The following is a 24,557-nucleotide window of genomic DNA, read 5'->3' on the forward strand; positions in this document are numbered from 1 at the left end:
CACCCACATGCCTAAGTTTGGTTGTTCATGTGATCTGTATTCTGGTTTTCTGTGTGCTGTGTATTGTTCCATGACTGTGCATGTGTGTGTGAGTGTGTGTGCGTTCACAGAAGTGTGTTACTGTGTTTCTGTATCAGCAAAGATACAGCGACCCTCAGACTTTGTCCTGATCAATGGTATATCATTAACTCCTTCCCTAATACCCCAACACAGTCCAACACACGCACGTTCGACTATCACATGGTTGCTTTCATAAGAAATGTCACGCCTGTCAAGTTTGTATCTTCACTGTACACTGTATCATCACTGAACATTGATAATATGTCAAGTATAGGGATTTGCTGTGATTTGGAGAAAGCCAGAGAGAGGAGCAGACAGATAGAATCCTAGAGTTGCTGGAGAGAGTAGACCAGAGAAGAGATGCATGAACAGAGAGAGAGGAGCTGAAAAAGCTCTGAGAGCACCGCTGGAGAGATGAGCTGGACACAGCGGCGCAAGGAGAAAGGAGCAGGGAGAGACCGCAATGGAGAGCGTGAACACAGCGTGATGCCTAGGGATTGATCATTACCCGGAGATGTGTGTGTGTTTGTGCTGTGTGTGTGGGGGTGTTATCTCACCATGCAGTGGGGCCGCAGCAAGTCCTGTGTCCTGCGAAGGAGTTGACACTCTGGACCCAGCATGGAGTCAGGAAAGGTAAAGATTTCTCCATTCACACACTTTGCACGCCTTCCAACACTCACGGGAGATAAAGTATCCAGCTCCTTGATTAAATAAACATCAAACTGTTGTTTACTTCTGTTTGTACCTCATCTGATATAATGGGAAAACAGCCGATGTTGTTTGTCAGGCGTGTGTGTATGTTTCAAGATAGTGATTGTGTGTCTGTCTGTCTGCATAGCCTCATTAATATTCCCTGCTGTATTGTACAATGACATTTGAGACAAGACTGCTTTACACAGTTAGTCTGGCGAGTGTGTGTATGAGGATATGTGTGCGTATTTGTTTACTTTCATTTAATGACTTTTATTACTTATAACATTGTTTTTATTGATTTTATGTAAAGCACTTTGAGCTGCAATTCTTGTATGAAATGTGCTATATAAATAAAGTCTTATTCATTCATCAAATATATATATATCTCAAAAACAGATATGTCTGTTTTTGTTCGCGGTTAAGGGTTGGGGATAACGCTGTTTTTGATGGGAGTAAATTGTCGGTCCTCGCTAGAATAGTAAAACAAACTTGCGTGTGTATGTGTTGCAGTTGACAGGTACCCTGGCTCTGGCTGTATTCACAGCAGTCCTAGGCTCTCTGCAGTATGGATACAGCCTAGGAGTCATCAATGCTCCACAGAAGGTGCACACACACACCTCCATCTACACACACTCCTCTACACACACACCTCCATCTACACACACATACGACTCCATCTACACACACCTCCATCTACACACACTCCTCTACACACACACCTCCATCTACACACACATACGACTCCATCTACACTCACCTCCATCTACACACATACCTCCATCAACACACAAACACGCTTCAATCTACACCCGCCTCCATCTACACAACAACACAATCGAACAAAACGTCGAATAAAAGCCAGCAGAAATAATAAATTACGTATCCATGTATTAATTAATTACATATTTGATTTCATGATTCATCAAATAATTAACTCATTCATTCACCCAGTCAATAATCCACATCCAAATTTCTCATCGATGATAGTCCACAAAGGCTTACCTTTACATTCCTGGGAAACCATAACAACAGCCTCAATCTCTCTAGTGGCTGACCATTGCCTAGTGACTGTGTCGGTGACAGCTGTTACTTTCTCTGGGTTAAAGATCATAGAGAGGCATTACGGACGGGCCCTGGGGTTGGTGCCAGAGGAGCGTCTCCTCCAATCAGAGAACAGCACTCTGGTGGAAGAAAATGAAGTACACTCGTCTGTGGTGATGTACTGGTCCCTGTCGGTGGCCATCTTCTCCGTGGGAGGCATGGTCTCCTCGTTCCTGGTGGGCTTTGTGGGAGACCTGAGAGGAAGGTGAGGAAGAGGGGAAGAGGAGGATGGAAGGAGGGGAGGAAGAGGACAACAGTGGCTTAGATACGAATGACATAAATGAAATAATGATCCTTGTTTGATATTTGCGTGTGTGTGTCCCAGAGTGAAGGGTATGCTCATGGTGAATGTGTTGGCAGTAGCTGGTGGCCTGCTGATGGGCCTGGCCAATACATGGAGGCCTCATATCATGGTGATCTCTGGACGAGCTGTCATGGGCTTCTACTGTGGTGAGCGGGTGAGGGGGTCCGGGGGAGGGGGTGTAATGGGCTTCTACTGTGGTCTGGAGGTCTGGGGATCTGGGAGGGGGTTGTAACTGTGTTTGAGAAAACAGACTATAGTTCAGTCAATGTCATTATTATCCGCTGCTAGGGTCAGCCTAGACTGTAATGAATAATTTAGTACAATAGATGGCCAATAACTCACCTCTCATTCCATGTCTGTGTGTGTGTATGCGTGTGTATTTTGTGAGTGCACCTGTGTGTGTGTGTATGTCTGTGTGTGTGTTGCAGGCCTATCGTCAGGGCTGGTGCCCATGTACATAGGGGAGATAGCTCCTATGGCATACAGAGGAGCTTTGGGGACATTACACCAGCTGTCCATCGTCACTGGCATCCTCATCAGCCAGGTGAGACACACACACACCTACATAGGGTGTCAGGTGGCTGAGCGGTGAGGGAATCGGGCTAGTAATCCGAAGGTTGCCAGTTCGATTCCCGGTCATGCCAAATGACGTTGTGTCCTTGGGCAAGGCACTTCACCCTACTTGCCTCGGGGGTATGTCCCTGTACTTACTCTAAGTCGCTCTGGATAAGAGTGTCTGCTAAATGACTAAATGTACATGTATATATGTATATGTAAATACATGCAGGGCTGTGTTTGCAGAGACCTGAATTTGACAGCCCCTTTTGTCACTGGTCACTCAGACACTCGTCTGGGACACTCGTTGATTGGCACAAAAGGGACTGTAATGTTAAAATGACCATCACACAATTTAATGACACACCTCTGGAGAGGGGGTCTCAACAGTTGAAGAGGAAGGTGAACCGAGGAAGACTCTGAAATTATCATTAAAGGTTGTGTCCATGTAAATATAGTTCTAAACATCTTTTAATGTCATGTTTGATATGATTTTGTTTCTTATTTGATGTATTATATTCTAGTAATATTTTTTATGTTGTATAATATTTACAGGGTTTACCGAGTTTGTGCATGCAGTAGTCCAACATGTGTTTACATACTCCATTGTCTTGCAAAGGCATCACACTTGGTCTACTGCAGCCTTGAGTAATGATGAGTGATGGTCCATGTCGAATGTTTTACCTAGGTCCAAGTTTCATGTCATTAACTGTTTAGCGCCTGAGGTTACAGGTAACGTACTTGGACATTTCTAAATTGGAGTCAATCTCCCTGACATCGAACCGACTTGTTTTAAGCGTCCCTGGCATACACGGGTCAGGGAGTCAGGTGGCTGAGCGGTGAGGGAATCGGGCTAGTAATCCGAAGGTTGCCAGTTCGATTCCCGGCCGTGCAAACTGACGTTGTGTCCTTGGGCAAGGCACTTCACCCTACTTGCCTCGGGGGGAATGTCCCTGTACTTACTGTAAGTCGCTCTGGATAAGAGCGTCTGCTAAATGACTAAATGTAAATGTAATACACGTACAGTAATAACACACATGTCCACACAACCACACACTCACACAGGGCCCTCTCGTCATTGGAAATATGTGTTTGTGTGTGCTAGTCTGGTTTAATACATAAAACTACATCATTGTGTTCTCCCAAACACATACCATGACTAGGAGAGTCCCAGCCGAGACAATAACTGGTCTGTCAATCATCTCTTTCCCTCTGTGTCTCTACAGGTGATCGGTCTGGAGTTCCTCCTGGGGAATGACTCCATGTGGCCTCTACTGCTGGGTCTATCCGGAGCCCCGGCCCTGCTCCAGTCCCTGCTACTACCTCTCTGTCCAGAGAGCCCTCGGTACCTCTACATACGCAGGGGACTGGAGGCTGAGGCCCGCAAGAGTAATGCAGACTCTGTCTCTCAGACACACGCATGTGCACTTTTGGATAGTTGAACACACACAAACACAGATATACTGTACACTCACACACACACACACACACACACACACACACACACACACACTTGCACAGATGAACACACATGTACACAGATATACTGTACACTAGGGGTGGGAATCTTTTGGTACATTACGACTCGATTCAAATCGATTATTGGGGGTCACGATTCGATTCACAATTACTTCGATTCACGATTTATTTTTTATCGAATTTCGATTCAATATATGCTTACATTTGATTCCAGTTTGCTGTTTAGTGTTACCTGTTTCTATTTGACTGTGATAGGCAGTTAAGTGTTGAAGAAAAAAATCCCAATGCATCAAAACCTTGTACAAGGTAGGTGGTGAAAAATAGGTTATTTATTGGTGACACAAAAATAACTGAAGGGCAATTGCTAGACGTGTAGACAGGTGAGTACGGGTGATGGGATGCTGATGGTGGTGACGAACGTGCAGGTCGGTGGTTACTGGTGGCCAGGCGCGAGTGAAGGGAATTCCCGGATGAAGGTACTGAAAAAACAGAGGAACAGGAATCCGATCAGAAAACAAGCAAAAGATTAGCAAAGCGAACAGACTGGCTAGCAGACCGATATGGGCTGGCACGCAAGCACCACATACGAGTACGGCTAAAGATCCAGCAGGGACTGGATATCAGGCCACAGCTAAGTAGTGTAGTGATGATGATCAGGACCAGGTGTGTTTATTGCTGAAGAGGAACAGGTGAGAGCAGATTTGTTGCCCGGCAACCGGAACGGGGTATGTTCAGGAACGTAACACAAAACGCAGAACAAATCAGACAGACAAGGGAAAACAAGCTCAAGGGGAATCGATTTTTCCCCCCACCCCTACTGTACACACACAAAGCTCAAACAGATACACACAGATACAAACAAATGCACTCACACAGACCTGCACACGTACAAACCACATTTGACAAAAATACACTGTTAGACTTCCTCCCTCTCCCACCCCCATGCATTCTCCTGCAGGTTTACATCGTCTGAAGGGGGAGTACGACCCCACAGCAGACCTCGAGGAGATGAGGAAGGAGAAGGAGGAGGTGGAGAAGGAAGAACAGGTGTCCATCGTCAGACTGGTACGTGCTGCACTGTTGGCTACTACACTGTCAACATGGATACAGAGGACCAGGAACACCACACAAACACAAGCTGCCTGCCTACCTGCCGTCTGACTGTCTGCCTGCCTGCCTGCCGTCTGACTGTCTGCCTGCCTGCCTGCCGTCTGACTGTCTGCCTGCCTGCCTGCCGTCTGACTGTCTGCCTGCCTGCCGTCTGACTGTCTGCCTGCCTGCCGTCTGACTGTCTGTCTGCCTGCCTGCCTGCCTGCCGTCTGACTGTCTGCAGTTACCTGTGTTGTGTCTCCTTTCTGCCTGTCTGTCTGCAGTGACCTGTGTTGCGTCTGTCTGCTGTGACCTGTGTTGTGTCTTGCGTCTCCAGGTGCGTTCGTCTCTGTACAGACAGCAGCTGTTCGTGGCCCTCATGATGCACCTCTCCCAACAGCTCTCTGGCATCAACGCTGTGAGTAGCAGAGAGGAGGGAGGAGCAACAGGAGGGGGGAGATGGAGAAAGAGAGAAGGGGGAGGATAGATAGGGAGTGAGTGTGTGTGTCTCTCTCTGTGTGGATGTCACCAATGAGTCACCAGACTGACTTTTATAGATTAGATTACAGAATGTTATTGTCCTTGATTGTGACATAAAAAGTATTTTTTTATGTGACACTCATATATTGCAGATTTATGTAATCGAAAGACAATGTTTGTTTTGTTGCTCTCAGATCTTTTATTACTCGACGGCCATATTCCAACGTGTTGGTGTTTCCCAGCCTGTCTACGCCACCATTGGAGTAGGAGTCATCAACACCGTCTTTACTATGGTGTCAGTAAGTGCAAGTCAAATAAAGGCCCCATAATTTGCCTTGCCTATTTATACTCCCAGCCGCCCCCGCAACATTAAGCCCCCCCACCCCCTGATAAAATATGTTCCCGCGGCTATTCATGCATACACACACACATGCATACACACACACACATATACTTTTCCAGGTGTCCAGGTGACAAAGGAATCATATGACAAAGACTATTCTGAAATTCCAGTTGCACACTTGCAAATAATGAATTCACAAGCATAGGCAAAGGTGATCATTAATTTTCCTCCTTGCAAAGGTTCCAGAAGACACAGTCAACACCCACACATCCATTAATTGTGTCCACTTCATCTTAACTCGCGAAATAACCACCCTTGAACATTTTACACTGTCAACACACATCCGTCCATAATGTCCTCGTAATCTTAACTGAGGACAGTAGTTGATGAGATCTCTGATAGAAGCCTAAATCACGAGCCTATTCACCATCTACTGACATAACATGGCAACTGCAACCCACAATTAATAAAATGATTATAGGGGTTGCCCATTTCCCTGTTATGACCCTCACATACGGACATCATTGACTCTCTTGTATTTATTTATTAAATATATCCTCCCTCACTCTTTTTTTATCCTTTTCTCTATCTCTTTATTTCTGCTCCCAACCACACGTTTTCCTCATTCTCTCACTCTCCACCTGACCCCTTCGCTCTCTCATTCTCTCTCTCTCAGGTGGTGCTGGTGGATCGGGCCGGCAGAAGAACGCTGACTCTGATTGGCTTAGGCGGGATGTGCATCTGTGCGGTTGCCATGTCAGTTGGCCTCATCTATCTGGTGAGCAAATCGCATTTCAAGCCCTCAACAGCTTCAGTCATACACTCCTTTCTTCCTCCTCTTACCCTAGTTTCCTGTTCATCCCTCCATCTTGCTTAGTGGGCTGTTAGATATCCTGACTTTCACTTTCTATGTGATATTTGCAAAGCTACTATAAAGTCTACAGTACCATAGCAAGCATCTTACAGTGCTGTAATAACATCCCCTCTATCACAGCTTGTTATGGTGCAATGGTTTACTCCCCAAAGTGGGTTATCTGTCCCCAACCAATATTTCCTGTCCCAAACCCTGGTCTGTACTCATAGCTGATAGCAACACCGCGTCCTTAGTAGGGTTGACATCCCCTGGAAAGCTCACAAACCAATAGACTGTTTGAGATCCCCTGACTGCTTCCTGTTTCCTGTCTCCCAGAACACGTTCTCCTGGATGAGCTACGTCAGCATGTCGGCCATCTTCCTGTTTGTGTGCTTCTTTGAGATCGGACCTGGTCCCATCCCTTGGTTCATTGTGGCAGAGCTGTTCAGCCAGGGACCACGCCCGGCGGCCATTGCTCTGGCTGGCTGCTGCAACTGGACTTGTAATTTCATTGTGGGGATGACTTTCCCCTACATAGAGGTATACACAATGCACTCTTTATCATGTTATTTTCCCCTCACCGACAGTCACCCTCTCTCTCTTTCACGGACATTCAAACACATTTAGGCGTTCTTTCCCTTTCTCTCTCTCTCTCTCTCTCTCTCTCTCTCTCTCTCTCTCTCTCTCTCTCTCTCTCTCTCTCTCTCTCTCTCTCTCTCTCTCTCTCTCTCTCTCTCTCTCTCTCTCTCTCTCTCTCTCTCTCTCTCTCTCACACACACACACACACACACACACACATTCACACAAACACACATTCACAATCCCCCTCTGATGCTGTGCTGTGGCTGTGTCTCCTGTAGGCTCTGTTGGGTAGCTACGTGTTCATCCTGTTTGCGGTGTTCCTGTTTGGCTTCACTGTGTTCACCTACTGCCGCGTGCCAGAGACCAAGGGGAGGACCTTTGAGGAGATTGCTGCTGTCTTCCAGAAGGGCAGGAAAAGGGTTCCTCCAGGCCCCAAGATCTCCACAGAACTGGAGCACCTTAAATCAGCCTCGGATGCCTGAAAAAACACTGTGTGTGTGTGTGCTCTGTATGTCTATGTATGTTTGAATCATGATGCATTTGTATCTAAGTTCTGTTCTATCTGTGTATAATAGCACATTAATATAAGTTCTCTCGTCACAAACATTGGTCCTCCCCAGCGACTGGAAATGAGGCTCTGATACGGCAGCCATCTTGTACAGTTAATCTACCTGGAGAATACAGATATCCTTAAAACATTTTTTAAGATTTGTACATTTGTGTACCACTTGTGTACCGCTGTGGATTATCCTTGACATACAGTGAAAGTCTTAAAGCAATCAAACCTAATAGCAATAAATGTACCAAAGTGTTGATTGATTGGTTAAATTTGTATGCAAATAAATCTGAATAATGGACTGAATAAAAAGTGTTTGATCGGGTTGGGTAATTTGTTGTACATGTAACGACGATAGGTGGTGGACTCAAAAGCATGACTCCGAATATTCACAAAAAGGTTTTACTGGATTCAGAAGTCAAGGCAGAGAATGACACGAGGTACAAAGAAAACAGGTGCTGTCAATCAGGGCTGGGGAGGTCAATCACAGGCAGGGTAGTGCACACACACAGAAAGAACCAAGACATGACCTAAGGAGAGGGGCAGGATGTGACAGTACAAGCCAAAACCATGGTTGCAAAGTGTGAACAGGTGGCTGTCAATGTTTAACCCAGAGGAAATTGAATAAACCAACGATCTCTCCCTTTCTCTCTCTTCCCCCCCCCCCCCCCCACCTTGCCACCTCCACCCACGTCCCTTTCAGTTTTTTCCACCAGAGCAGAATTAACTAATGGATGCTTGTGTCAACTGACACTCCTGTCTTCATCTGTTATCTCTTTATGTCAACTGTGCAGCCAACACAGCATGCACCCTCACACATCTGCTGAAGCATACATATTCACCTGAAATGGACATTCACTTCTCTGTCTATGCTAAGCTCTTGTTTTAACATGTTTGGCTTTTATTTTTGTTTTTGTTTTTTATATAGAGACAATGACAGTGTGGTATGTGTAAAGGGCCAAGGCAGGGAGACAGCAGGGAGAGGGGAAACCAAGCAGGAAATAGCCCTTGGCTGGAATCAATCCTGAGGTTAGGCCTTGACCGATGTGGTATCTACTCTGTGATTCACTTGGATACCCCCTGTAAACACATACGCTGTGTCTGATCTGAAGAGTGAGGGCCAACCAGTCAGGTAGCACACCTCAGTTTGCATAATAGAATTATAGGCTTGTGGCCAAATTCTCACCAACCCCATACAATTTCCCCATACATTAAAAAACCTGAATCTTCGCTGCATCTAAGCTCTCATTCTGTTCAGACCTTACACTCTAAAACCTGAGGGAACAGCAGACCCTAGTGGTACCTACCATAACTGCACGTCCCACTCCTGTCCTGCAGGCAGCACAGCCGTTATAAATAGTCTGGTACGTTGATGAGACAGTGGTGATTAGAAGAATTCAGAATTCATACATTATTACCTTCTGATGCGCTATGATTTTGTAGGTGCAGATCCAGGTAAACTATAAGGATGTTCAACTACAGCCCTGCCTACCCAAATTAGTCGTTTGATATCAGACACAATCCAGACAAGAGCATACATGTGCTTTTGTCCACAGGACTCTAAACAAGTGGGTGAATCAATCAATGGATGAGTGAATGACTGGAATGGCTCGAGGTCCCTGAAGTTATGAAAGCATCCCCCTCCATCGCCTCCCCCCTCCATCTCTCTCATCCGTGAGACGTGAAACCAGCTAATGGTACTACTGCAGTGCCGAAACTCCGCGCAGGCGCTCTACCGTCATATCTTTGTTGCAAGGTAAGACTGAACTTTTTCAATGCAGTTGATGATGAACATAATTGATTAGTGCGTGTTGTCAGTGAATAGACGAACGTTGGAAAATCGTAAGATAGCATTTGACGGTATATATTTGCACATAGCTAAGTTAATGTGTAGCTTGCTTGCTAGCTGGCCTGTCGGCTTTCTATGGGTGTGGAGGGAGGGTGGTGCTGAAGTGCCCAGACCGGGAGAGTGAGACTAGAGGAGAACCGTACGAGGCCCAGGCTGTTCGCACTTTATGTACTTATTAAAAGTTGTCCTCTAGCTATAGCATCTACTGCTAGCTAACTAGACGACCTGTCAATCCAACTAGCTTGTTAGTTGGCTAGATGCAAAGAATCTTCACAATGTATTTGATCTATTCGCTAATGTTAGGCTAGCTGTACTGTATACAGTAACGGTCTGTCTGGCAATGTTTTTCTAGCGCGACAAAGGATCTCAGCTGAGCTAGCTCTAGCTATATCTAGTCGGGAAATAGTAAATACACTATTTATTTGTTACTGCACACAATCGCCGTGTTTACAAATGTCAACACGAAAAAGTTGACCAGACTTGCTGCAAGAAATACTGAAAGCTACGCCATTAACTTTTCATCTGTTTAGGCTAGATACTATAGGCTTGTCACGATGAAAGTGCTGAATGTTTGTTTTGGTCTTGCAGCAGTACAGTACAGGCAGCAGCAGCAGTTTGGGTTGTCCATCATCCACCTAGTTTAGCGTAGCAAGCTAACGGACCACTGCCATTGCAAACTGCACTGTCCATTTAGGTAGAGGTCCTGGTCGCTAAAGCATTTAAGTAGTATGATTATGACAATTTTGTGTTGTCCCTGCTTAGCTAGCGAGTAACCATGGCAGACACAGACTTCACCAGTGGAGATGCGGGGGCTTCTGCCACTTATCCGCTGCAATGCTCGGCACTGAGGAAGAACGGCCATGTCATGCTGAAGGGACGACCCTGCAAGATAGTTGACATGTCTACTTCCAAGACAGGCAAACACGGGCACGCCAAGGTAACTGTGTGGTAGTGTAGGATAACTGTTATTACTACAGTCACATGGAGCGCTCCATGAATAGCGCGCAGGTTATCATCCTGTCATCATCAGCCCCAATTAGTGGAAGAGGAGAGGCGCACATCCTGTTTGTAAAATATAATGCCAACCTGTCCATCTTCTCTAATTGTTTGTCTGCCTAATTTCCCCATTCCTATGTCCTTCAAACAGATACAAATGTGGCAGAAGTTCCTTTAAATGGTGAAATAAAAACATTATTGCATATACAGTAACAAAGTAGGCTACTCATGTTAAAACATGGACACCAAGTTACAGCTCAGCTCTACAGAAAACAAGACCTGCCATCCAGTCATGCTATGTCTGTTCTCCAGGTTCACCTTGTAGGACTTGACATCTTCACCAACAAGAAGTATGAGGACATCTGCCCCTCCACCCACAACATGGAGGTCCCTCACATTAAGAGGCTGGACTACCAAGTAAGGGTTACAAAGGGATAGTATACTCCCGTAAAGTTTCCAGAAATATTCAGGAATCGCAAAATGTTGCTCTCAAAACTATTCTTTTATCTTATTTCATTCATCTTACATTAACTCCAAAAGCAAAGTATTAAATAGAGATGTGACAAAATGTATATTACAACAGTATACTTGAACTAAATTGGAATATTATCAGGTTTTTTTTGGGCTTGCAGCACAGTGAAAAGAACCCCATCTAGGCATGGGCCGTTAGCAGCTTTTGACGGTATGATAACCTTGAGAAAAAATACCACGGTTTCACTGTATCACGGTATTGCGATTACAGCTTTAAAATATTTTTGTTGAACACAATATATTTTATTTTTAAGCAACATATAAAATTGTTTGAACAGCAGTAAACATGTGAAATTGAATAGTTCAATTCTTTTCCAGAAGAACAATCCATAATTATTGTTTTAATTGAACTTCTACACACACAGATGGTGGAAGACTTAAATAAAAGTATATACGTGAAACCAGCTAAATGTAGGCCCTAATTCTTGTACTAAATCGCAGAAATTTAGTGTCAGGACTCATGTTTTATCAAAAGTTTGAGATTACCATACCATGTTTCTTATTGTCTGGTTTTTAATTCTGTATAACTCGAGACAACTATCAACTCTGCAGAACTCTGCGCTTCTCAGCGTGAGAAATGGTCGACATGTGAGTCTCACTCTCACAGCAAATGCGTGAGATTTGAGAGACCTGTAGTAGGCCAATCTGCTCTTCCCCAGAAAAATATTTTTCTATGGCTCTGGTGTACGGTAGGCTAACGTGAAACTATCTGATGCTAGCTAGTTAATTAGCCGTGTTATCTGCCTCAGTCAGTAGCATGCCAATAGTACCGTTCAAAGTTTATTTCACCAGTGCTAAACAAGCTAACTATGTGTACTGTGAATGGATAAATTCCAGTAGACTGGAGGAGGATCTACAGTTACATTGCTATTTCACAGATATAGTTAATAAATTGACCACAACCAAAGTCAAACCATCCATGGAGATGAAGGCAGTCTTCCTCTCCCTCCCTCCCAGCACCATTATTAGGCACACCTGGTGCCCAGTACCTACAGGAATACAACACAGCCAACCAGACAGTCACACACTGGGTCATTATATGACTACTGTCATGGTGTATATGTGTCTTTCTCAAGTACTGGAGTTAGTTTGGGGTAGGTAGGGACTTTATTGATTCCAAGGAAGAAAATACAGGGAAAATTGTGGACTTATGGAATGATACTGTTTAGGGATGCACAATATATCGGTGGCCATATCGGTTTCGGACGATAAGGGTATTATTTTTAGTGATATTGTTATCGGTCTGATAAGAACACTTGGCTAATAAATTAAAGCCAATAAATTATGGATTATTTGCACCAGTTGAACCACTTATTTTTTCTGTCAGACAATATTTTTTCTTTTATATAAAAGAAATTCTGCCATAGGAATATATGGAATCTCTGTTCATTTTAGTGAAAGAAAGATCTAGATGTTTTATGCAGTTAAGGTTTTAATGAAAGCTGTTGTCTACTGTATTTGTTTGCCAAAGCTTTTTGTAATCAGACTCAGGCTTTGTATTTATCAGAATATATCGGTTATCGGCTTCCGAATATAAAGAGTTATCAATTATCATTATCAGCCAGAATTTCGATATTGGTGCATCTCTAATGCTGTTGGTGCACCAGAAAAACTCAGTTAAGCAAAGATTAAATACATAAAAGAATTCCAGATGAGTACCATATTTCTCAGATAAGCCGCACCCCACCAGAATGGGAGCGTTGTGTTTGTAAATCCGAGTATAAGCCGCACTGGAATATAGTCCGCACTATATGGGAATAATGATACCAAGCAAAGCACGAGTATAGTCGATCTTACAGCATGCCGTTGTGTAACGCACTTCGGTTGTGGATAGTATGTCCAGAAATAAAGCCAAGTGTTTTGTGTATTGTATAAATATTATAAACATTTCATTTCTAGTTAATGTCTGTTAGCAATTACATCCAATGAATTTATTTTATCAACGTTCAATGACTAGCGAAAATGCGGTTGGCTAAAATGCCAATGCAGTTTTGTGAAATAGATTGAATAGGGTTATATAAGAAACAACTGTCCACAAAAAAAGATTTATTGACATTTGTACCAAAAATTAAAAGGCATTTTCATACATAAATAAAAAATTGTCATGGATTAATTTACATACGTAAGCCCTTTCAATTTGAGTTTGACCAAGATGAGGTCTGCACAACATGCTGTTTGGGGACTAGTATTTAAATAGCATTCACAAAAAATGTGTTTCTCCTGTTATTTTGTTATATAAGCCGCACCACCAAAAGAAAAATGATAAATCGGGGTATAAGCCGCGGCTTTATTTCCGAAGAATACGGTATATATTTTATATGACTGTAAAACCTAAAGAAAGGCACATCTTACGTTGTAGTCACTGGTGTTCCATCCACCTAGATCCAGGTCCCTTCATGTACTATGTCAGTCATACCGAACCACAAATGCCTCATGGCTAAGTTAAAGACAAATTCCTCTTGTGGAGAAAAAAAAGACTTTGAAGAAACAAGTCTAACCACAGCACGTCCTGCGCTCCCAGGCCTTAAGGGTGGTATCCACTAGATGCGCTGGCATCATCGAGCAGGTGGAGATGGGTGTAGAATGTTTATTTGTTGTGCTTGCTGTGTGTTTACTTTGACCACGCCACACTAGTCTTGCTAATTCTGAGGTAAACCAAATGACAAACTTGTGCTTGGTGTGTGTGCAGTTTTACAATTGAAACGGGGAATGTGATGCTTAAATTATCCAAATGCAGAGCGATAGTATCAAACTAATGTAGCTAAACAGCAATGACAGCATGCTTGGAACTTAACCATAACGAAAGGATTGATCACATCTGCACATAGATGTTGGTCGTCGGTCAATGGCACGCTGGTAATATTCCTGTGAAACCTGCCTATCCCACAATCCCATGCGCAGGTTATCACGTGATTCGCCAGCACAGATTTCACCTGATTTGTACTAATGGATATTTAGTCTCTGTCTGTCTCGCTCACTCGCCCTCGCACCAACCCACTTTTTCTTCTTGGCTGTTTATGATCACCAGGTCTCCTCCTTTAGATATACAGTCAGCTCTGCTATCTTGCCAGGGCTGCGTTTCCCGAAAGCATAGTAAGCCTAGGGCAGGGGTACTCAATTAGAAACCCAAAAGGCCAAGGTAACCAAATTTGTATTCAGTCCAGGGTCCGGAACAATTATGGTTTATTTTTCTGGCCCTTACCTCAGAGTTCTGTGGGTAATTTTGTTCGAAGTGTCCATGCTTTGTGTCATAGTGACCATAGCCGCGGGAACATAGGCTATTTTATCAGGGGGGTGCTGCTGGGGGGGGAGGGGGGGGGGTGTTTAATGTTGCGGGGCTGTAGGGACGGACTGGGAGTAAAAATAAGGCATGCACATTCTATGTTTAATGTAATACTAGTTCGTGAGGTGAGAACGCTAGGATACTTAATGCGAGCGCACGTGGCGCGCAAGACAATTTTTTTTGCTTTTATTTAAGCACAAAATAGTTTTTGGAGCTTTATGTAAAATGAACATAGCCGTTTTTCAATTGTTAAAACCTTGTCTAGTGAAGGTGATGTCTTTTTGTCTCTTAATTTTTCAGCCCCACCCTTACAGTGCGTGTCCACTGCAGCGACGCGATGCGAGCGACATGTTTTCCATTTATTTTCAATGGAGCAAGGCGAATCGCTTGCGTGGTGCATTGTGGGTAGCGACGCGACGCAACCGAGTTGAGATTTTCTCAACTTTATGCAAATGAGGAGCGATTTTCGCTAGCGATGGCCAATCGGAGTGTTTTCTTGTTTCTCGTAACGTAGCAACCATGGTGAACATTTCTAGCTTTCTAGGTTTCAAGGTGGAGGAGAAACTAATCGTTTGTGTGGCTGCTTACCCAGTCCTGTACGATACATAGCTGTATTCGTACAGAGATGTACAAACGTACAAACGATGCATGGCGCAAGGTTACGCTGCGTTCACACTGCAGCGGAGCGGGCGGCGCGGGGCGTCGGCTTCCAATTCATTTTAAATGAAACCAGGCGTTGACGCTCGCGTAGGGCATTGTGGGAAGGCGAGCGGAGCGGAGCGTTGCAAGTTGGATTTTCTCAACTTTATGTAAATGAGGAGCGTGAAAACGCTAGCGTTGGCCAATCGGATTGGTTTCTTGTTTCTTGTAACGTAGCAACTGTTTGTCATGGTAAACATTTCTAGGTTTGACAATTTCAAGATGGAGGAGAAACTTTTCGTATGTGTCTGCACACCCAGTTCTGTTCAGAACAAAGTTACTAATGTGACGAGCCTGAATTTAAAGAATACATTAAACTAATAATGCATGGTGCATGGTTGCCGATGTCGTCATTGTTCCTAGTGTGTTTTTATAGCCTACTTTTAAATTTAGTCTCGTCACATTACGTGACTGTTCTGTGCCACTGCTAGCTCGCTAGCCCAGCCTACAAACGACTGGTTGAGTGACCGGTGGGGTAACATGTATTCTACTGTAATCTTGCACTAGTAAAATCTTGCACTTACATAAATGTTGTGTAAAAGTGGTATTTTGATCGATATTGTGAGTACAGGAACCCAAATCTGCACGCTTGGCCATGACTACAACAGTGACCTTAGAGAACTAAAACTCTGTATTAACTTGTCTAACACGCCCCCGAGCGTGGTGTACTGTGGGAAGGCAACCATGCACCATGCATTATTAGTTTAATGTATTCTTTAAATTCAGGCTCGTCACATTAGTAACTTTGTTCTGAACAGAACTGGGTGTGCAGACACATACGAAAAGTTTCTCCTCCATCTTGAAATTGTGAAACCTAGAAATGTTTATCATGACCAACGGTTGCTACGTTACAAGAAACAAGAAACCAATCCGATTGGCCAACGCTAGCGTTTTCACGCTCCTCATTTACATAAAGTTGAGAAAATCCAACTTGCAACGCTCCGCTCCGCTCCTGGTCAACGCCTGGTTTCATTGAAAATGAATTGGAAGCCGACGCCGCGCGCCGCCCGCTCCGCTGCAGTGTGAACGCACTGTTAGCCTGGTTTTCCATTGTTATTCTTTTCCCGGTGCTCCCGATGGCCAGTCCGCTAATGCGGGGCTGGGCCGCGGTGGTGAATTTTCAAGTCATATCATTGGAAATTCTCGTGCTGTCAGGGGGTGCTACAACACTCCTAGTTCCCACGGCCATGATAGTGACGTTTCACATTAGCTACCACTATTGACAAGGGCAACCGTCTCATTAAACACATTGGTTTTGTGCTCCCCACCGGCAGCACAAATGCATACTTGTCTAAAATTAGGTCTTTTTGGAATCAACTTTTCGCCGGGTTTAGAGCACGCCATGTTTTTCGCTAAGGAAGAAACAAGTACTGTTAGCAAATCGATTAGCCTGCGTTGTTGCGAATGACACAAACAACCTGACCCACAGAGGTTGCGGACAACTTTCAGTGAGTGAGTTGTCATGGTGATTACAGTTATTAAAGCTCCTGATTGGACCTTTGTATTGGACAAGTAAGATAGAAACCACATTTAGTTGGAACAAAAAGATGTGCCGGTTAAAATGGAAACGTTCCGTCAAAATGAATTAATTCCATAATAATATATCGGTTATAGGTCCGGGTCCGGATAGGGAACCGCCTGGGTCCGGACCCGGACCGCGGTCCGCCAATTAGTGACCCCTGGCCTAGGGTGATCGTAGAATCCATCGTAGGACGAATCTTAGTTTTAAAGGCCGTTCCCAAAGACATCGTAGCTAAAGTGTCTCTTGAAAACTCTTGAAAGTGAATAGATTAGCCTACTCCTTACGAGCATGTTTGGGAAACGCATGTAAGAAATATCGATGGTTTCGTTTTTTGCTCGATCGTTGGTACGACCCATCGTTATCGGGAAACGCAGCCCAGGTCTTTGTCACATTGGAGACGATGTAACAGCTGGAGCCAAACCACTTCCATCCACTGTTGCTCTCTTTTTGACAACAGACACAACAGGACATGACTCAAAGTAACAGCAACAATTTGCTCCACTTTATTTTTGAAGGTTACACAGTCAGTGTGATAAAGCTCACTGTTGTTTTTCATTACTGCTGTAGCACCATTTCCTTAATATTACCAAGTAACTGAATGAAATCGCATGAAAATTGTAGATGACAAATTAACTACAGACCACAATGCTGCCTCTTAAGGTAATCTCTTTCTGTTTTCAGCTGGTCTCTCTCTGCCCTCAGCTGGTCTCTCTCCGTATTCAGCTGGCATCTGTCGGCCCTCGGATGGTCTCTCTCTGCCTTCAGCTGGTCTCTCTCTGCCCTCAGCTGGTTTTTCTTGGTCATTAGCTGGTCTCTCTCAGCCCTCAGCTGGTTTCCCTCTGTCAACAGCTGGTCCATCTTTATCGGTTGCATTTTGATATGTTTAGGATCAGGGAGTGGTTGTTATCATTCTACTTAAAGGCAGGGTAGGTAAGTTTTGCAAACCTAAGTATTTGGGCTCGAGTTCGAAAGGACTTAAACTATGGATACTCATGATTTACTGTGTAACCGTTAACCGACAATATGAATGTTCACCGGTTTCCAATTTATTGTTTCCAATTTAGCAACAATGTCGCTAGATTTAGCAACCTTTCACCTTCCCTAGTGACAAAAAAAGTTATTTCTAGCGACTAGTAAATTCTGCTACCTTGGCAATTTCAGTTTTTGTTGTTGAGCAATGCTGCAAAATAACTGTATATGTACTTCCATGTTGTTAAAGCTGGCAATCATGGAAGTACAGCCAACGCCTTTGGCGCTCTCGGATTCAATGTGTTGTCGTTTTGTTAATCTGTTTTTGTTCTATAATAAGACTTTATTAACATTTCATACATGATTTGCAGCTCAAGGTGCTTTACATAAAATCTATAAAAACAATAATACAAGTAATAAAAGTAATAAAACCCTTCTGAACACAGGCCGCAGTCTTTGCGGTAATCCAAAACACACAAGCCGCAGTCTTTGCGGTATCTCGAGCCACAGTCTTTGCGGTATCTCGAGCCACAGTCTTTGTGGTTTCCCAATATAAATAAAAATGTAACTCAACCAAAGACAAGCCGCAGTCTTTGCGGGAATCAAAAAAATCTATAAAAACAATAATAAAAGTAATAAAACCCTTCTGAGATAAAATTTGTAAAATGCTTTGGTAAAAAGATTTTTTTTAAGCTTGTTTTAAGCTGTCTTTTGAAAATGTCTAGCGTGTTTGCTTCCCTTATATTTAGGGGTAATGTGTTCCATAGTTTTGGGGCGTAGTTGACAAAGGCCACATCACCAATCTTCTTATGACTGCTTCTGGTGACCTCTAATAGACCTGCATCTGATGATCGCAGTGTTCTAGCTGGTGTGTAGTTAGTAAGAGCGTTAGCAATGTAGCTAGTAGGGCTGGGCGATATTTTTTTTATTGATTTATCGAAGTAATGACTTCCCTCAATAAAGATATCATAACATTAATTCATTTTCAATAATATCGATAATGTTGATAGAGAATAATTAGGAACAGCAGTCCATTTAATTTCTGTGATGCAGAAAGTTGCGGAGAAATGGTAGCCTACGCTCACTAAAATATACTGAGCACCTCAAGTGGAGTAGCTAATGTTAACCGCGTAAAAGTCTTTTTTCCGAAAACAGTGGCAGCGATAGCCATGGCGAAGGAGCTACTTCCAATGAAGAAATTATTGATAAAAAGGGTTTGTCTTACTGTCCTACTGCCAGGAGGTAGACAGACAGACAAGTAGCCGGTCCAATTATGCATTTGGTCAAATGCCGTCCAATCATTAAGTTCGGTCCGATCAAAATGATGTGTGATGTTGTGTTCATTATAGTCCTGCGACCCCCACATATATGGGATTTATAGAGTTGTACTGTTAAACCTTTACATTTATTGGTTGATATCATATTTTGACAATGACAATGTCTGTTCTAAATTACATCCCTAATCTGAGACAAATAAACCTTTTTTCCCATTAAGTTTAGAAATTGCTAGTGTTTTTTTTTTATGCTTTCGAAGTTGGGGGGACAGGGAGTAGTAACTTCTGAGTTGTGTTGTAATTTTCCAATACTAATAATATAATGTGAAGGACACTCACTGCCAACTGCCAAGCCTATGACTCCAGCCAGTAGGAGTAAACACAGCAGCCACGGACACACTGCTGCAGTTGTAGAGAGGCATCTCTATGTTGTGCTCTTTAAAAGCTGACACGTTTTTATTGTAATTATACTATGGCCATCAAACGAGGACAGTGCAATAAGTTATAATCCTTGTGTTGGCTAGATGGCCAGTTTATTGCCTATTAATGTCATTGATGGAAGCATATCTTGTAAATAAAAACAAATTCCCATTTTACACAAGACAGAAAAGATATGGTGTTTGACACTTTAGAATATATTAACAGCCCTGCGCTACATATAGGTTCAAAAACACTACCTCGCACATTTTATTTGATGGCTATTCTCTTGTATCAATGGAAGATATCAAACCATTCATATAATTTCTCCAGCATATGTTTATCACCTGCATTGAATACTAAAATACATTCCATATCTATTAGTATTAATTTGTTAATATTTATATAAAAAATTGAAATAATATTCTAGACCAGAGGAGTAGGAGTAGTTAAGAGAAAACTGTGACACCTCATGCCAATTCAGTTCTTCCTAAAGTCATACAATGGGTGGTGTAAAACACGCTTTCTTCTACTGTTTCTTCTACTCTAGATATTAGACATTTTTTACAAAACGTTTTTCATGGTGAGCCTGCATGGTCAAATTAATAGTGAAGAATTAGGATTGTAATGACAATATGTAAAGACTGGTTTTGTAAAATGAAAGACTCATTTAAGAACATGGTTATGTGAAATGAGTGTGTGTTTGCTACCCGCTGATGGTTTTAGGTCTTGTGTTTCTTTGGAGGTTCTTTCCAAATTGCTATCATTCTTAAAGATATATTCTCCCATGTTGTCTCTTTTCACACTGTGTGGTAACTAGGGAGCTCACTTGGGCTTTGAACCAGGGACAGGTTCAGCCCAGGTTGGGCATTCATTAAGCAAACAAACACAAAATCAAAGTTCAAACAAAACAAAATACTTATTTGCTGTCATAATATCTGTCTTGCTTTGTGCTTTTAACATTTGTATCCCCCCTGACTCCCTATGTTATTAATGCCCTGCTTTGGCCTGCTTGTTTTTTGTTGTTGTTTTTGTGCTTTTTTCTGTATGTCTGTATTGCTGTGGTTGTGTGCCGTTGTGCTTTTTAACCAGATTTTTTTTCTCCTTGGCCCCTCTCCCTCAATAGGCTTGTGATTTTTGTCAGGCCATCACTGTAAATAAGAATTTGTTCTTAATGATCTTGCCTGGGTAAATAAAGGTTAAATAAAAAAAAGAAAAGTGCTCAAATAGTCACGATGCCGGATTGATACAAATCATTTATTCTGTACCGTACATTACTTCAAAGAGCGCTCTGTGATCGATCCACTGGAGGACACATAACACAAATGTTGTTCAGCTGAGTGATAAGGATCTTAACACATACCATGTCTTATACACAATCACAGCATCTGGTCATTCCAAACATCAGTTAATCAATATAAACATTGAACACTTTCTTCTCCACAATGGATGTCTTATCAGGAAAAGGTAATCCAGCATCTTCTCATTGACATATTCCACAGAACTCGTTAACCCTTAAACCACCCAGACTTCATGTCTCCGCATTTCCCCCCCTGGTCAAACTAATCCCCATTGTATCAAGAATCTTAGATAAAGGGCCGTAAAATATACCCACCCTTCCCCAAGGGTAAACTGTCCCACAGAGTGGTCAGTACCTTAGGTCAAACAAACATTCCTCTAAATCCTTCACCCCCTCTTGACCTAACTCATTTTCCGCAAACTGTAAGCTAGTCTCAGGATGTTCATTAACAATGAACCATTTTTATAAATCAATGTCACCTATCTCAACTAAACCCAGATCCATCTACAATCAAGATCAAAGTAAAATCAAAGTATTCAAATATAGCTGTAGGCAGCAATGGTGGATTCCTTTCAACATTGCAAACTATTTCAAAATTGACATGATACAGACATGTATTTCATACATTTCAAGACACAGCTGTGAAATCTGTGAAATAAACTGCATGAAGAATGAAGCTTAACTATTAAGTTGCTAATCAGAGATACAATCAGTATTCAAGCCAAGGACAGAGGGTGGATGTGGCTGATGATGTCATAAACTGTTGTCTCAGCTGTTGAACATCACAGACGGCTACTTGAGCCTGATGATGTCGTATCCTGTTGTCCTAGCTGTTGAACCATAGACATAATAAAGAGTAGATGCCGCATCGACCGCTACTGGCGCTGACGAGCCGTGGGGCCGCCATCTTGGAACTGTCACCCGCTCCACTCAGTGTTATCTGTTTGGCAGGTGCAATGAGCTGTCAGCACATTTAATTAATCATAACTCACTGAATACCAAACTGATTTTCACCCTTTTTTTGCTGCAAAGGTCATACATGTAGCTGTGATACAGGACATTATCTATCTTATTCTATTCACAAAATACAACCAATAGTACGGTAATGTTAGATCTTACTTGAAAAGTAATCCCCCGAGCCCTGTTTGTGATGGTCCGCCGATTTGAGCAGGAATATGCTGCACAGTGCTGGCATCTTGTTTCTTCTGCTGCTACACAACTAAGAGGCGCCATCTATCCAAGATGGCGCCCGCATTTCTTGCGCCCAGCAGCCAATGCGGCGTCTATTCTTTATTATGTCTGTGTTGAACATCACAGACGGCTACTTGAGCCTGATGATGTCATATCTTGTTGTCCTAGCTGTTGAACATCACAGACGGCTACTTGAGCCTGATGATTTCATATCCTGTTGTCCTAGCTGTTGAACATCACAGACGGCTACTTGAGCCTGATGATGTCATATCCTGTTGTCCGAGCTGTTGAACATTACAGATGGCTACCTGAGTCTGATGATGTCATATCCTGTTGTCCTAGCTGTTGAACATCACAGATGGCTACCTGAGTCTGATGAGCACCAACGGGGATGTCAGAGAGGACCTCAAGCTGCCTGAGAGCGACCTGGGCAAGGAGATCGAGAAGAAATTTGATGCTTCCGAGGACATATTGGTGAGTGTGTGTTTGTATGGGTGTGTTGTGTGATAGTGTGTGGATGTGTGTTTTTGTGTGTGTGACTCTTTGTGGATGTGTGTTTCCGTGATTGTGTGTTTGGGTAGTGGCATGTGTACCCACGCCGTTGTCTCTACTGTCTCTCAGATCACTGTGCTCAGCGCCATCGATGAAGAGTGTGCTGTTGGCATCAAGGCTGCAAACAAGTAACCCGGGGCAACCACCGTTCACCCTCCCCCCAGACCTATCCTCCCTGTTGGGTCTGGAACCTCACCAAAGTGAATGGCCTTCATCCCCCACCTCCACTTGTATCAGCGCTGGTCGCCCCACACATGGAACCGGACCGGTCTGACTGGAGCTCCTCACTTATTGCTGACTGGCATTTTCCTGGATCACTGAAGTTCTCCTCTCTAGACTGTGACCCCTGGGTGATCTCTCCTCTGGAGGATCTCTCTCCTGGAGGATCTCTCCTCTGGGTGATCTCTCCTCTGGGTGATCTCTCCTCTGGAGGATCTCTCCTGGAGGATCTCTCCTCTGGAGGATCTCTCCTGGAGGATCTCTCTCCTGGAGGATCTCTCCTCTGGGTGATCTCTCCTCTGGGTGATCTCTCTCCTGGAGGATCTCTCCTCTGGAGGATCTCTCTCCTGGGGGATCTCTCTCCTGGAGGATCGCTCTCCTGGGGGATCTCTCTCCTGGAGGATCTCTCTCCTGGGTGATCTCTCCTCTGGAGGATCTCTCTCCTGGAGGATCTCTCTCCTGGGTGATCTCTCTCATGGAGGATCTTTCCTGTGGGATCTCTCCTCTGGGGTCCACTGAAGGTATCTCCCCAGGGAGGTCTCTCCCCTGAATGGTCTCTCCCCTGGGGGTGTTTTCCCTAAAGGTATCTTTCTCCTGGTCTTATTAGTTTACGAACAATAGCACTTCACATTCCTACTCAATTTGAATATATTCAGGGTCATGTTCTATTATGTGTTTACCATTATTTGACTGTTAATCTATTGTTTTTATGTTTTGTGTTTTTATTTGACACTTTTATGTTGTGTTCATGGTGGTTATGTTTCATGGTGGACTTGTTGTTCAAAGCCTCCATCAAGGTAGGGCTTTTTCTCCTAGTGGAGCCTCCATCTTTCATGCCCTCTAGTCATTCCAAAGCATCAGTCATTCCATCCCCAGATGACCTACTATTCTACTACATAGAATGGCTAACTTCAGTGATTGTACACAATGCCTTTCTGCCTTAAACACAATGAGACACACACACACATACACACGCGCATCATTGTAACCAACTTAGGGACAGTGTGTGATTACCTCTGCAGCTGACCCCCCCCGGTGGGCTTCCCCCAAATGTGGCCCTTCCTCTTCACTCTCTGCTGGGGGAGGAGCTAAGGTTGGGGGGGAGGGGCCATCCTGTCTACGCTGCAAAACCTCTTACTTTCACTTGAGGCCTTGGTGACCTGATGTAAAATAAAAAGGGGGCATGGGGAGGGGCGTAAAAAAACTAAACGGAACACATATTTATATGCTAGTGTTTGTTCTGATGTACTAGCAGTATTTAGCATTTGGGTAAATGGACCCACCCCACACAGAAACACCCCATCTCGCTTTACTATTGGTAGAGAGATGGCACGCGACGAGCAACACATAGGCAAGGTATAGTCACTGCATGTCACCTAGGGTCCCTTTATACAGACACAGTTCTACACGGCTAGTTGTGCATGTTTCCGAGGGGCGGAGATTGTGGGGTCATGGGGGGGCAGGGGGGCAGGGGTACCGTTTAGGGATTTGGGGTGGAAATAAGAGTGTGGGGCATCTGTTGAACGAGCCCGGCTCAATGTAGCTGATCTGGGCGTTCACCGGGTCAGTGACGTAGACAGAGATGAAGCACCTTACAAGGTCTTATTCTGAGGGTTTCTTCTTTCCCAATACAAGGTGGCTAAGGATGCTTTCTCTTAAT

The 24,557-nt window shown here is 43.7% G+C and overlaps 2 protein-coding genes across 2 annotated transcripts; both read left to right on the forward strand.

Moving 5' to 3' along the window:
* Positions 1 to 268: 268 nt before the first annotated feature.
* Positions 269 to 8,417, forward strand: slc2a2 (solute carrier family 2 member 2). The gene is made up of 12 exons (XM_062470234.1): positions 269 to 693; positions 1,264 to 1,356; positions 1,860 to 2,059; positions 2,180 to 2,304; positions 2,587 to 2,702; positions 3,940 to 4,102; positions 5,151 to 5,257; positions 5,619 to 5,699; positions 5,956 to 6,060; positions 6,781 to 6,882; positions 7,294 to 7,497; positions 7,818 to 8,417. The coding sequence occupies exons 1-12, from the start codon at positions 679 to 681 to the stop codon at positions 8,019 to 8,021; spliced, it is 1,515 nt and encodes a 504-aa protein (XP_062326218.1). The 5' UTR covers positions 269 to 678; the 3' UTR covers positions 8,022 to 8,417.
* Positions 8,418 to 9,757: 1,340 nt separating this feature from the next.
* On the forward strand, positions 9,758 to 24,338 carry eif5a2 (eukaryotic translation initiation factor 5A2). The gene is made up of 5 exons (XM_062470236.1): positions 9,758 to 9,851; positions 10,707 to 10,881; positions 11,253 to 11,357; positions 22,469 to 22,600; positions 22,748 to 24,338. The coding sequence occupies exons 2-5, from the start codon at positions 10,720 to 10,722 to the stop codon at positions 22,808 to 22,810; spliced, it is 462 nt and encodes a 153-aa protein (XP_062326220.1). The 5' UTR covers positions 9,758 to 9,851; positions 10,707 to 10,719; the 3' UTR covers positions 22,811 to 24,338.
* The last annotated feature ends 219 nt before the right edge of the window (positions 24,339 to 24,557 follow it).

The sequence above is a fragment of the Osmerus eperlanus genome, chromosome 9 (genome assembly GCF_963692335.1).
Source record: "Osmerus eperlanus chromosome 9, fOsmEpe2.1, whole genome shotgun sequence".
Taxonomy (NCBI): Eukaryota; Metazoa; Chordata; class Actinopteri; order Osmeriformes; family Osmeridae; genus Osmerus; species Osmerus eperlanus.

Excerpts from the sequence above, each read along its gene's own strand:
- slc2a2 (XM_062470234.1), top strand. Across the intron at positions 6,061-6,780 it reads CCGTCTTTACTATGGTGTCA|GTGGTGCTGGTGGATCGGGC; the intron begins GTAAGTGCAAGT and ends TCTCTCTCTCAG. Across the intron at positions 7,498-7,817 it reads TGACTTTCCCCTACATAGAG|GCTCTGTTGGGTAGCTACGT; the intron begins GTATACACAATG and ends TGTCTCCTGTAG.
- eif5a2 (XM_062470236.1), top strand. The coding sequence starts at position 10,720 with ATGGCAGACACAGACTTCACCAGTGGAGATGCGGGGGCTTCTGCCACT. Across the intron at positions 11,358-22,468 it reads TTAAGAGGCTGGACTACCAA|CTGTTGAACATCACAGATGG; the intron begins GTAAGGGTTACA and ends CTGTTGTCCTAG. Across the intron at positions 22,601-22,747 it reads ATGCTTCCGAGGACATATTG|ATCACTGTGCTCAGCGCCAT; the intron begins GTGAGTGTGTGT and ends ACTGTCTCTCAG.